This window comes from Mytilus trossulus, chromosome 2 (genome assembly GCF_036588685.1).
Source record: "Mytilus trossulus isolate FHL-02 chromosome 2, PNRI_Mtr1.1.1.hap1, whole genome shotgun sequence".
In the NCBI taxonomy this organism is placed as follows: domain Eukaryota; kingdom Metazoa; phylum Mollusca; class Bivalvia; order Mytilida; family Mytilidae; genus Mytilus; species Mytilus trossulus.
Window position 1 is genome coordinate 88,795,561 of NC_086374.1, and position 14,596 is coordinate 88,810,156.

General features: G+C 32.2%; 1 protein-coding gene across 1 annotated transcript; it reads left to right on the plus strand.

Annotated features, from left to right (window-relative positions):
• The first annotated feature begins 250 nt into the window (after positions 1-250).
• LOC134708284 (uncharacterized) lies at positions 251-6,559 on the plus strand. Its single transcript, XM_063568703.1, has 5 exons — positions 251-389; positions 1,084-1,170; positions 2,144-2,226; positions 3,579-3,650; positions 6,063-6,559. Exons 1-5 carry the CDS (start codon positions 383-385, stop codon positions 6,192-6,194), a joined length of 381 nt encoding a protein of 126 aa, XP_063424773.1. The 5' UTR covers positions 251-382; the 3' UTR covers positions 6,195-6,559.
• The last annotated feature ends 8,037 nt before the right edge of the window (positions 6,560-14,596 follow it).

Consider the following 14,596-nt stretch of genomic DNA (forward strand, 5'->3'; position numbering starts at 1 on the left):
TATGACCTCTGGGGCATTATTATAAACAAATAATAGTATAAGAATAAATACGTTGAAAATTTATTAAGAATGTGAAGTCATACGTTCACTAATATGCAGGTGTTGTGGCACTAAAACGAACACAATCGCTGTACCTAAGGGTCCAATGTTATTGTGTTGAAACATTTTTTTAAAAGGGATAAATAAAGTTAAAGCAAATGGTATTCTGGAACAAGCTTAAACACGAGTTTCTTTTGTGTGGTCGTACATATTGACCAATGTCCATTTAAATATTGATTGGCCTGGTCATTTATTATAACGGTCATATGAATATTGTTTTGTTCACGGGTGAAAAGAGTATTGATCTATTTTCAATTGTAGTCAATACGTAACGAAATCCAAAATGTCGGGTAAGTTTTATATCATTATGTTCCTCTTTTTAAGTGCGATCAAATTGAATAAAAGAGTAAGCATAGGGGAAAGTTAGTATGCCGTCAACCATGTTTTGCTCGACCACATTCTGTATGTCTGTCCTAAATTCAGTGGTGGTCGTGTTTGCATGTTACGTCTTATATTTGTTTTCATTTATTGGTTTGTACATGAATCAGGCCGTTACAAATTTCCCGTTTGAGTTGTTTTTCATTTGTCATTTCGTGGCCTTCGATAGCTTACTGTGCAGCATGGGTGTTGCTAATTGTTGAAGGCCGTAGGGTAACCCATAATTGTTAACGTTTATGTCATTTGTTCTCTGGTGAAGAGTAGCCTCATAAGAAATCAAATCACATCTTCTTATCTTTATATGGACTATATCGTAATATGTATTGGCATTTTGAATCGTTTTATTATAGATTTCAATATAAATCGGTCTATTGTTGGAACTGCAACACATAATTTGGCCAAACGAAATGTCAAACACCTATTTAAAAAAAGGTTTCCCCTTGATTCAATACGATTACTCTTTGACGACAAATTAAATTTTGGTATACATTTATAGCTTGCTATGCGGTTAGGTTTGCTCATTGTTAGTTTCTGGTGTAGAGTTGTCTCCTTAAGTTAGCAATCCTACCACATTTTCTTATTTTTATATTTTTTGTTGATGTTTAGGTTATCCTCAACAGAACTATGGAAATGGAGGCTATCCACAGCAGCAATACCCTCAACAACAGTATACCCAACAGCCTCCCGGATATTGTAAGTCTATAAACATGCAGTTATGGTATTGACTAGTCTCAATGTGATTGGTATATAATCGAAAAATAAGTAAGCAGTTTTTACCCCCCCCCCCCTCCCAAAAAAAAATAAAAAAAGGCCAGCGTAAAAGTTCAATCCATTTTTGCTTTTGTTTGAGTTTTTTTTTTTTGTCATTCTTGTGCGTCATCAAATTTTATGACCTTCCGGTCAGTCTAAAAAATGTAAAAATAAACCAATCAAATCCCATTTCACTCAGTTTGATATATAAATTATCATCATCGTAAAAAAAATTGTTTTTGATTTGTTTTACTCCGTATCTATGTGAAGAATAGACTTTTTTTTTTATGGATTTGACATTAAGATACATCCCATACAAGATTGAGATTTAAAAAAAAACCCTCATTACAGCCGAGGGGAAAGATTGATTTATATAGGCCTAGGATTTTACATTTGAACTTTTAATTAGTTCCTCAATTAAGAACCATTTCTTATTCATTTTTCTGTATTTAACTGATAAATAGATTTCAATTATTTCTGTATAAGTTGTTTTTGTTGTTTTTTTTTAAATTATCTATTATTTATTTAATTTTTTTTTGGGGGGGGGGGGTGCTCAGCATTACACTTTTGTACAACCTGAAACAGTCGCAAAAGAGACACAAAGTTTCATGTAACCGTTATTTTAAAGGCTATTTACATTAAAATCATTAACGATGATTTAGGACATGGACATGAATGACAGAACATCACATGTTCTCTTCAGAATTTTTTTTCTTGATTTTGCAATGACTTTCTGCTTCTTTTATTATTTTTTTTGTTACCTTGGACCATGAAAAAACAAATCTTTCGAATCATTCAGGGCAACTATCTCGGTGATTTTTCACTACAAATAAAGTTTTAATGAAATTGATAGAGCAAAGATAACATGACATTCCTTATGTTTTGATTACTATTGCAAGAGTGCATATTTTTACAGTTGTGCAGTCAACTCCACCAGCACCAATGTCATCACAGCCTCTGACTGCGCAGCCGTATCTACCACCACCACCATACGCCTATGTAAGTAAGAGTATTCCATATTTCGTATTTTAGGAGAAATATTCCATGGGGGGGAATGTATGTTCTAAACAAACACTGTTAATGGAAAGTGTTAATGAATTTGAAATCGTGTTTGTACAAAACTGTGACAGGGATTATTCTATTTACTTGTATAAGGATGAGGTAAACTTACACAATAAGAGAACTTTAAACGTTGGCGAAGCGTGAAACTTGTAAACATATTTTGTGAAGGCATTTTAGAATGTATATAAATATTATATAGACAATAATAGTGAATTGACTTGACATATCAACGATATAAGGATGAGGCTTAGAAACGGGGAAATGCGAGGCTGTGCTTTATACTTCAATCTAATACAGCATTTTCGATTGTTGTTTAATGCGTTAAGGTTATTTATTTGATTTAAATATTAGGGAAAATCCCCTTTAAAAAGGCTTCATATCATGCTCGCGGAGAAATATACAACACAATGAAATGTGCATATTTACCTGTTGAAACTCACACTCGATGGTGAACGAAATCGTTTGAGTATGGACTTAAATATCAACCATAAGCATGAAACATAATGATTTATAGATTGCAAACAAAAAATATTAACAAATGAAATATGTTTTTCTAATAATTGCAAAAGAAACACGGTTGATTCGATCCCGGAATCGTTGTATGCATTGGAAACGAGAACAGGTTAAAGAGGTCGTATGAATAATCAAATATTATTTCGTCATTTTCTATTTAAATATTCATGAAGAAAACGTGATATCGGGTCAATGACTGTATATGACATAAAAATATACAGTCAACGCATTTTGACTGTTCAAATAGAACGAGTGCAGTATAAAAAAAACTTTAAATAAGCAGGTACTCCTGAGAATGAATTAGAAATCATAAGACATAATTGTGAAACAAAATTACCTTTTTTTTTTTTAGAGCTGGATGGTGGGTGCACCTCCGCATGACCATCAACATTAAATTGATTCAATTCTTCATTAATATTTACTTACATGTTTTGCTTCGTCGGAAAAAAAGGTTTATGTTATGCTATGCCTTTATATGTTGATAAGCTTCGGTATAGGGCAATTGTGTGTCTAGAAATGGTTTTGGCCTCTCAGCAGTTAAGCATCGAGTAGTGTACCTGATGCGATGTATTTAACAAATGTGTCATTCATTTATGAGATTCTTGTGCAGCTAACGTGAGGTTAAGATATGCCCTGAAAGATGACGACATACAAGGATACTCATATGATAATATTCAATTACCACACCAAAAGAGTTTTAAGAACCTTCTTCCAAGGACAGGAGGAGCTACTATCTTTGGGCATAACATATTCTTGTTTTTAATTATTCTAATTAGGTAGCACCTCAGCAGTATGCACAGCAAAGCCCCCCGATGATGGCCCAACACACTACAGCTAGCAATATACCGGTAAGAATGATTTGTATTTATTATATTGAAGACATACATAGGAATCACAGTACTGGATTGACAATAGCCCATCATTACTATAAAGTTCGTAAAACACACTTTTTCTGTAGTATATTACGTAGAAATGCATATAGTATTTTTTTTCATCAGAAAAAGCGGGTTTTCAGGTTATTCCATATTGATAAAATATTAGTAGGTTTTTCTGTATGAATGGGATTTTGAATAAATAAGCATATTCATCTGCGGAAAAAGGATATTCACCGCGCAAAACGTCGCGTGCTTTTACGTGTATAATTTTGGTAAAAAAACGTTTGATGTACAATTGGTTTTGGTAAATATTTTCCATTACATTAATTTCTCTTGGAATATGGAATAAAACATTTACTGTCTTTTGTTTCGGTAGATATGTGGTTTTATTGACTTTTGAAAAACTGATATTCACTTCGGCCGTTGGCCTCAGTGAATATCAGTTTTTCAAAAGTCAAAAAAAACACACATTTACCTCACCAAAAGACAGTAATTGTATAATATTGTTTTGCGTAAATCTTCCAAAATCAAGAGTTATACAACTCTAATATGTATTTATTTATGATATGGTAATGGAAATGTCGATTTCGTGAATAATTTTGTCTTTGCATCTTGATAATACTTTTTCCAAATTAAAATTGTCATGATATGCGACAATGCAACCGATCATATATATAAAATATGTATATCTTTGACCTAAATTTTGTAATATCTTAGAAATAGCTCTGGATATCAGATATTAAGATATTAGCTATAGCCGGGGATCCTGTCTCACAGCTCGACAGTAGACGAAGTATTAGATTGGGTCAGGCTACCAGGCTTTATAGAAATAGGAAGATGTGGTGTGAGTGCCAATGAGACAACTCTCCCTCCAAATAACAATTTAAAAAGTAAACCATTATAGGTTAAAGTACGGCCTTCAACACGGAGCCTTGGCTCACACCGAACAACAAGCTATAAAGGGCCCCAAAATTACTAGTGTAAAACCATTCAAACGGGAAAACCAACTGTCTAATCTATATAAACAAAACGAGAAACGAGAAACACGTATATATTACATAAACAAACGACAACTACTGTACATCAGATTCCTGACTTAGGACAGGTGCAAACATTTGCAGCGGGATTAAACGTTTTAATGGATCCAAACCTTCTCCCTTTTTCTGAAACAATAGCATAACATCACAACATAGAAAAAACGATTTTTACAATCTTTCATTCATCCTTGGTGCTGTCCATAGGAATACAGATGATCCTGTTTTTATACGCCAGTCAAAAATTTTGACGGGACGTATTATGGTATACATGTCGTCACGTATCTCAGAAACGTTTTATGATTATTGCTTAAAACTTTATACACATCTTAATTATATTAATCTAAATTTCTGTGTATTTTTTGGATAGGATTCAAAATTTTATTTAAGAGCTATTGAGGTGGGTTTTTTTTTTTTTAAAAAAAAGGTTTGGGGTTGTCACATGTCGCACCGTATCTCAAAAACCTTCAATGATTATTGCTTAAAACTTTAAACACTCCTTAGTTATATCAATCAAACATCTGCATACATTTTGGTGATGATTCAAAATTTTACATTAAAGTTATTGAGTTTTTTGTTTAAATAAAAAGGGGTGTTTTTACATAACGCGCCGTATCTCAGAAACTATTTATGATTATTGCATAAAACTTCAAACACTAGATGACGGGCGTATCATGCGTTCCTTGTGTATATGTTTATTACGCTTTCCACCAAAGGTCTGGTAGGTGAAGCGAGCAGTTACTGGATCTGTCCCCTATTCGATCGATTTGTTCCTTACAATTTAAATATGACAAACTAACAAACGCTTTCATATGTAGAATGTTTTACCGATAAAGATAAATAGAAATTAAAACAGTTGAACATCGGAAACGTTTTAATTTATCATTCTTTTTTATAATGACTTCTCAGTAAAAATAAATATATAAAAAAGAAGATGTGAATGATTTCAATGAGGCAACTCTCCACAAGGGACCAAATGACACATATATCATCAACTATAGGTCACCCTAAGGCCTTCAACAATGAGCAAAGCCAATATCGCATAGTCAGCTATAAAAGGCCCCGAAATGACAATTGTAAGACGAGAAAAATAACAGCCAAAGTAATGAACACAAAAAACGAACGACAAACAATTAGGCAACACAGCAATAAGTGACTGAATTACAGGTGTCTGACTTGGGACAGGCACATACATAGAATATGTGGCGGGGTACAACATGTTAACGGAATCCCAAAACTCCCCTAACCTAGCTGGGACAGTGGTGTAACAGTGCAACATAAGAACGAACAAAACAAAAAACGTAAATCATTTTCACCGGATCTTTTACATTTTATTCATCTTATATTTCAGCCGCCTCCTCCTGGATGTGCACCCAATATGGCTCAAATGTCACAAGGATATTCACAACAAGGATATTCTAATGGACCACAAAGAAATCCAAATCTTTGGGATAACGACGGAGGAGTTAACTTCGGGCTTTAACTTTTGACATTTTGGATGTTTGCATTCAAGTTCTTTCAGACTAATTATGGAATGGGATGAGGATCTGAGTGGGATGTCTTAATTTCTGTACCAAATGTGAAGGCAATTAAATTTAGAGGCAATTCTTCTCGAATGAATTATATTTTACTTATAATCGAATTCTTGATATTTTAGCACTCTATTTGTTCCCATTTGTTTTATATTCTTATATATAAATCTCATATTTTCTTGTCCATTATTCTGTATTCTGTAAACCCCGCTCTAAAGGGTTATGGTCATGAAATTAAATAATGCTTCATTTACACTGTATGTCGCCAATGAATGTGCGTGTATGCTTCTTTCAAAGAAAACAATTATAAACATGATATTTGTCTTCTGCTACTCTTGTTCTCAATAAATGATTGATATAAACATAACAGACCATACGGTGACCTATAGTTGATAATTTCTGTATTATTTTGGACTTTTGTGGAGAGTTGTCTCATTGGCAATCATACCACATCTTCTTATTTATAAACAGATGATCATGTGGCTTGGTTGAATATGTGCGAGGGTCAGTCAAATAACCAATAATGAGAGACAACATCCAACGTTCAACACTGACTTATAGGCTAGTGACATAATACGAAATGTGGCAGGGTTTAACATGACTGAAAGCACTCATCCTTCCACTAAATTGACACAGTGTTACAACAGCACAGAACAAACTGTAAACAAAAATTTGAAAGGACTGGATTAAGCAGATCAACACAAAAAACAAAATCGAAAACCATCAAACAAAAGTCAGATATAAACAGAATACTCATAGACACGGAAAGCTAGTTCAAAGTCAATAGTAGATAAACCATGTCTTTATTCTGAAACATTGCTAAGTATCTTATTATTATTACATGTATATCATTTTTCTGTTTTTAATTCATAAAAATATTTAAATGTTCAATAAAACTACTTGAATCGTATTTATAGAAAAATAGGACGTTATATTTTTTTTGTAATAACATAAAGTATCTTTAATTACTGTATTACCAATCTTCCGAACCAAATACTAGTAGTTGTATTTATGTTCAGTAAGGTTTTATGTAATTTGTTGTAACGAAACATCTGATTTCCAAGTGAAACAAAAAATACGACGTATACGGGTATGGTGAACGGGTTGGAAATTCTATACAAACAGTACTGTGTAAAAAAATGTAAAAACAGAGAATGCAAAACAGGAATGAGACAAAGATGCATCAACCCGACCAAAGAGCAGATATCAGCCTAGTCCACCAATGGGTCTAGACTACAACGCAGTGAGAAACTCTTGCAACAGAACAGTGATGTAACAGTACAAAATAAGACAAAGCTTTAAAAATCTTTTGAAAAAGGCTTAACTCATAAGCTGGATACAAATAGAAATAAATCTAACAAAAATACAGAGTTTGGGGTGTACATGGCTGGGTACTTGTACAACCCAACAACAAAGAGACAATAAGTACATATCTGAGCGTACTCGCAGTTACTGACAGTTAGTTCGAAGCCATTGATAACAACTAAAAACAAATCATGCATCTAAGACTAAATTATAAGTTCGTACACATCCAGCATCCAATGGATTTAGTGTAAAACCACAAAAACAATTGCAATCCGAGAAAACATGACCATGTGACATGCCAAGATACAGGTATGATCAAGTATAGCACACCAATAAATTAAGCAAACAATGTTTTGAAATGTAAGAGTGAAGGACCACAGAAAAATTCCTATATATCTTTATAAAGGTATACGATTTTTTTTCTGAGACAAGTGCCTGTGTAATGTTAACTTCAATGGGGGTATTGTTTTTTTCTTAGAACTTTTTTAATTCGGCAAGGTGTGAACTAATTTTGTTCACTTTTCAACGCAATCAATCATATAGTTTTCAATATTATACACTAAAAGGTATGGGAGGAAAATGCAATCAAACTATTGGGTTTTTTTTTGTCATCTGCTAGACTTGAATATTTTTTTTTGTCAAATTGTACATCAAAATATTTTTTAGAAAAAAAAAATCCTGGAAGTTAAATTGTCGTTCCCTAAAATAAAACAGAACTGGGATAAGCACATTGATAATAAAAAAACTTAATTTGAGTTTTGTGGTAATGAGCATTGTGTATAAGTTTCCTACTATTTGGTTGAGGCAAACTAAAATTAGAGAACAGAAACAACCAGATGCTACACAGGGCGCAGCTTGATACGACCGAAGAAGTCGAACCCTGAACAGTTGGGGCAAGTATGGACACAACATTTAAGCTTGATACAGATTTGGCTTTTGATTAAATAGTTGACACAACATAGGTTTCTGACACAGAATGAATATGGTCTTAGAACTAAAACTTAAAAACTTAAAAAAATTAAATTGGACATTTACCTATGGTCCAATACCCAAAATCTAAATAAATGGTTAGATTCAGCATATTGAAGAACCCCATATATTCAATTTTGTTGAAATCAAACACAGTTTAATTTTGGACCCCGATTTGGACCAACTTGAAAACTAGGCCCATTATTAATCAAAGTGATAGAAAGATTAGAAGAGTAGTATGAATAATTTCATATTAAGGTATAGTTGGGGGAAATGGACATTAATAAAGCACTATTGACAAAATGAGCTTAAATTAAATAGTATGGGTCTCTTAATTTGCACAAAAAATGCAAATCAAAAATTCATTATTGGAAATTTATTAAGTAAATTATAGGCCTTACTTGAATACCTTTTACATATATTTATATTCATATTTCATTTTTAGCTCACCTTTCCTAAAAGGAAATGTGAGCTTTTCTCATCACTTGGCGTCCGTCGTCGTCGTCGTCGTCGTCTGTCGTCGTTAACAATTTTTCGAACATCTTCTCCTCTGAAACTACTGAATGGATTTGGATGAAACTTAGCATGATTGTTCCTTAGATTATCCTGCACAAAGTTTGTGCTTCGATTTTTGATCCGTCAAAAAACATGGCCGCCGTTACTTAAAATAGAAAATAGGGTCAAATGCAGTTTTTATCTTATATCAGCCCTGAAATTTTCAGATGAATCAAACAACCCATTGTTGAGTTGCTGTCACTTAATTGGTAATTTTAAGGAAATTTTGCAGTTTTTGGTCATTATCTTGAATATTATTATAGATAAAGATAAACTGTAAGCAGCCAAAATGATCAGCAAAATAAGATCTACAAATAAGTTAATATGACCAAAATTGTCAATTGACCCCTTAGGTGGTTATTGTCCTTTTATGACAATTTTTCACAATTCGTTCATCATATTTGCTAACTTTAAAAAATCTTCTCCTTTGAAACTACTCAACCAAATTCAACCAAACTTCATTTGAATGATCAGTAGGGTGTATAAAATAAAGTTTGTATCTTATTTTCTATTTCGTCAAAAAACATGGCCGTCATGGCGAAAAATAGAACACAGGGTAAAATGCAGTTTTTGGCTTATATCTCAAAAACTCCAACATTTAGAGCAAATAAGACAAGAAGTTAAAGTATTTATTAGGTCAAGGTCTACCTGTCCTGAAATTTTCAGCTGAATTGGGTAACTGGTTTTTCAGGTATAATGCCCCTGAAATGATGATTTTAAAGAAATTTTGCAGTGTTTGGTAATTATCTTGAATATTATTATAGATACAGATAAACTGTTAATAGCAAAAATGTTAAGCAAAGTAAGATCTACAAATAAGTCAATTTGACCAAAATTGTCAATTGACCCCTTAAGGAGTTATTGCCCTTTAAAGACTTTTTTTCACAATTTGTTCATCATGTTGACTTACTTTAAAAAATCTTCTCCTTTGAAACTGCTGTATCAATTTCAGCCAAACTTAGGCTAAATGAGTTTCAGAGTATCTAGTATAAATTTTATATTTTATTTCCTTGTATGTCAAGAAACATAGCTCCTATGGATAAAATAGAACATAGGAGAAAATGATATTGTTTTTGCTTTTGAAGAAAATAGGACGATTCAAAGAACATTTAAATAAATTGAAAAGCCAAAATAATTATTGATGAGAGATTTAACCAAAAAAAATTAAGGTGAGCGATTCAGGCTCTTGAGAGCCTCTTGTTTTTAAGATCTTGTTTATCCATTAACCATTTATCTTTCAGGGCGCATTACGTTTGCGCGCATTTGGGGATTAAAATGTTTTACGTATGCGCGCATCTTTCTTACTTTTGCGCGCATTCATTTTACAGGTAAACTCAGGTAAAAATATAAATAAAGATTAAATCAAACTGTAATTGAATACATATAATTCTTATTTTCATAGTAAATATGACTATCAATTATTAATTTTGAAAACATTTCTTAGGTCTTCCACTTTTCTGTGGAAAGAATTAATGTTTTTGTTCTGATTATTATTAAGTCTTTCCACTTTTCTAATCGTAATACTATTGATCATTTGTCAACAATTACAAGTATTATTGAAACAAGAAAAATGTGTAAACTGTCAACTTTTGCAGCTTTTATTGATTTCAAAAAAGCATATGATACTGTAAACAGATTTTTATTATTTTGTAAACGTTAGTAAATAGGAAATAGTAGTAAAATGTTGAATGCTTTAAAATCATTATATCATAAAGTACAGTCATGTGTTAAAATGAATGGGAATTTAACCCAATGGTTTGATGTTCAATGTGGATTAAAACACGGGCGTGTGTTATCGCCCATTTTATTCAATACTTTGATTAATAATTTAGTAAATGAGGTTAAAAGTTTAAATGTTGGTATTCCGATAGAGGAAGAGAAAATATGTATTTTGCTCTATGCTGATGATATTGTTTTACTTGCTGAAAATGAATCAGACTATCAAATGCTCTTAAATGTTTTACATATGTGGTGTCATAAAAATGATATTTAGTGTTGATTTGAGTAAATCTAAGATTTTTCATTTTAGACCACCTTCATTTCCAAGGTCTATTTATACATTTATTCTGGGTAATGATAATATCGAAATTGTACAATATACATACCTTGGTTTACATCTTACAGAATTTTTAAATTATGATTTGATGTCAAAAGCTATTGCCAAGTCGGCAAGTAGAGCTCTAGGCTTATTGATCGCAAAATGTATATCAAATGGTGGGTTTTGTTACTCTACTTATACAAAGCTTTTTGACACACTTGTATGGTCAGTCATCGATTATGGGGCTTCAATATGGGGAACAAGAGAATTTTCTTGCATAAATGCCGTTAAATACAGAGCGATGAGATTTTTTGTTGGTGTAGGAAAATATACACCAAACTTATCTCTGTATGGTGATATGGGCTGGATTCCATGCAATGTAAAGCAGTGGACAGCTGTATTTAGATGATGGTCCATATTTTGTAAAATGGACAATGATAGATTGAACAAAAGAGTATGCATGTGGTCATATAAGTACGGAAATAAGCCAATTAAAAACTGGTGCTTCAGAGTAATGACAAAGTTTAAAGAGTATAATCTTGAACCATATTATAATTGTGATAACTTAAAATGTAATTAAGGATATAGAATGCTTAGCTATTGATTTATATAAAACTGAATGGTATAATAAGTTGGTTTCGAATGAATATGCCAAACTACGTACTTATAAATTATTTAAAACAGAATTTAAGGTAGAAAATTACATTTGTAAAACTATTGCAGGGAAATATAGAAGTGCTTTTGCAAACTTTCCCTGTGGTGTTGCGCCCCTAAAAATTGAGACGGGCCGGTATCAGAACTTACCTATAGCTATTAATGAAAGAATATGTTTTAGTTGTAATGATACCATTGAAGATGAGAAACACGTAATTTTGAAATGTCCACTATATGCAGATTTTCGTGCTGTGTTGTTTAGTCATGCTAATTCTTTGTGTCATGATTTTAATAGTATGTCAGATGACGATAAATTTGTATTTTTATTTAGTGATGAAAATGTTTACTTTTATACTGCCAAAATCTGCTATGATATTTTACTGAAAAGAAAATGTTTATTATATTCTTAAAATTTGTAAACTTTTAAATTGTTTTATGTTTTATATTTTATGTGTGTACATATATATGTAAATTTATATACCATTTTTTATAGTCTCTCATAACTCTTTTTAGAGTGGCTCTTGTTTTATATAGGAAATTGTAATATTATGTAAATGTATGTTTTATAAGAGGTGAGACTCAAATAAAATATTGTCTTGTCTGGTGGAAAGGCTTATTGTTTTTGTTCTGATTATCATGGAGTTTCGGCACGTACCGACATGTAAAGTAATGAATTTATCAATACTTTTACCTTTATTAAAGATAATAGCTATGTTTTCTTTAACATTTTCATCTGTATATATTTCTAGGATTTAGTGCTAGCATAATGAAACGGACTTATCTTGCTTGAAATCCCACTTCCACCTCATCGTTGGCGAGAAGGGGACTAAGACTAACGGAATGAGTACTTATACTTGTAAATAATTCAACAAATTATAAATAAATAAGTATTATAACCTGTATTTTACCTGAGTTTACCTGTCAAAAAAATGCGCGCAATTGTAATCAAAAGCTGCGCGCAAACGTATTTTTTTTGCGCGCAAACGTATTTTTTTGCGCGCAAACGTATTTTTTGCGCGCAAATGTAATGGTAATGCGCGCGCAGACGTAATGCACCGATCTTTCATACATAATTTACAGAATCACTTTATGTAATGTAGATCAAAGTAATATGCAATAAATAAATCTATCATCCATATCTATATATATATCAAACATCTAATTATACACGTCACTTGTGTATTCAATTATGAGGTCAAATATTTGTATATTGAGATCTGTATAATTATGTAAGGGAGCTACCATTTGATTTTTATGGGGGTGGGGGCTTGGATGAAAAATTTTGTCCTGCATTTTTTTTTAGATGTAATCTCTGTCCTGCCTTTTTATTTTTCACTCTATCTGGTCCTGCTTTTTCTTTTTTAGTTTGTCCTGACTTTTTTTACATAAATTGGCGTCCTGACTTTTTTTTTTGGCAAGTGTCTCATCCTGTCTTTTTTTTTTACTCAAAACTCCTGTCCTGCCTATTTTTTTCAAATTTCATCCTAGTAATGTGGTCAATTTGATTGACAGTTTAGAAGGTGGGGCATTGTAATTAAAGGTATACCTCGTCTCTGATTGTTTGGTGATAATGACAGTTGTCAATCATACTAGTATTGTATCAATACTCAAGTACCTAATCAAAATGCTTTAAAAAAAAAAGCCTGTACACCAACACACCTTAATAACATTAATTCTTGAATGATCTGATCCAAAATAATACCTATTTTTTCAGTTTATATGTGTTATTTGTGCACATACATGGGAACTATATAGGGAACTATATTTTAGTGTGAATACATTTAGTAACAGTAGCTAACCTGTCGTGTTGTTAAGGAGGCCAGTGCCTAAAGTAAAGATTTAAAACAAGTTCTAATCTTTCCAAAAATCTAAGTACATGTTTAGATCCAGCATATCAAAGAACCCCAAGAGTTCAATTTTTGGTTAAAATCAAACTAAGTTTAATTTTGGACCCTTTGGACCTTAATGTAGACCAATTTGAAAACAGGACCAAATATTAAGAATCTACATACACAGTTAGATTTAGCATATCAAAGAACCCCAATGATTCATTTGTTGATGAAGTCAAACAAAGTTTAATTTTGGGACCCTTTTGGCCAATAATTCCTAAACTGTTGCGACCAAAACTCCCAAAATCAATCCCAACCTTCCTTTTTGTGGTCATAAACCTTGTGTTAAAATTTCATTGATTTCTATTTACTTATACTATAAAAGTTATTGTGCAAAAAACAAAAAAAATGCTTATAAGGGACCTTTTTTGGTCCCTAATTCCTAAACTGTTGGGACAAAAACTCCCAAAATCAACCCCAACCTTCCTGTCGTTGTCATAAACCTTATATTAAAATTTCATAGATGTCTGTTTACTTTTACAAAAGTTGTTGTGCAAAAACCAAGAAAAATGCTTATTTGGGCCCTTTTTGTCCTATAAACTGTTGGGACCACAGAAACTAAAGTTCGAGAATGGAAACCAATTTGGGAAGTACAGACGGACAAGGGTAAAACTGCATGCCCCCTCTGCTACTGTTGGGGAATAAAAATAGGTATGACAGACACCAACAAACGACTGCACTGAATGACAGGCTCATTGCTATAAAATACATACTAGGCATCACATTTATCAAACCAAATGATTCTGTCTTTGATATATTGGATGGCTAAGCATCTTCCTGAATTACCTAAAATGCACTAAATTTTGTTTCTGATTTATTCCACCTCTCATTTGTTACACATTTTGCTATAACTATACATTATTAATGATGCTCATTGTTGAAGGTTGTACAATGACCTGGAGTTACTTGTCACTTTCCTTGGTAATTTAATCTCTATTTGATA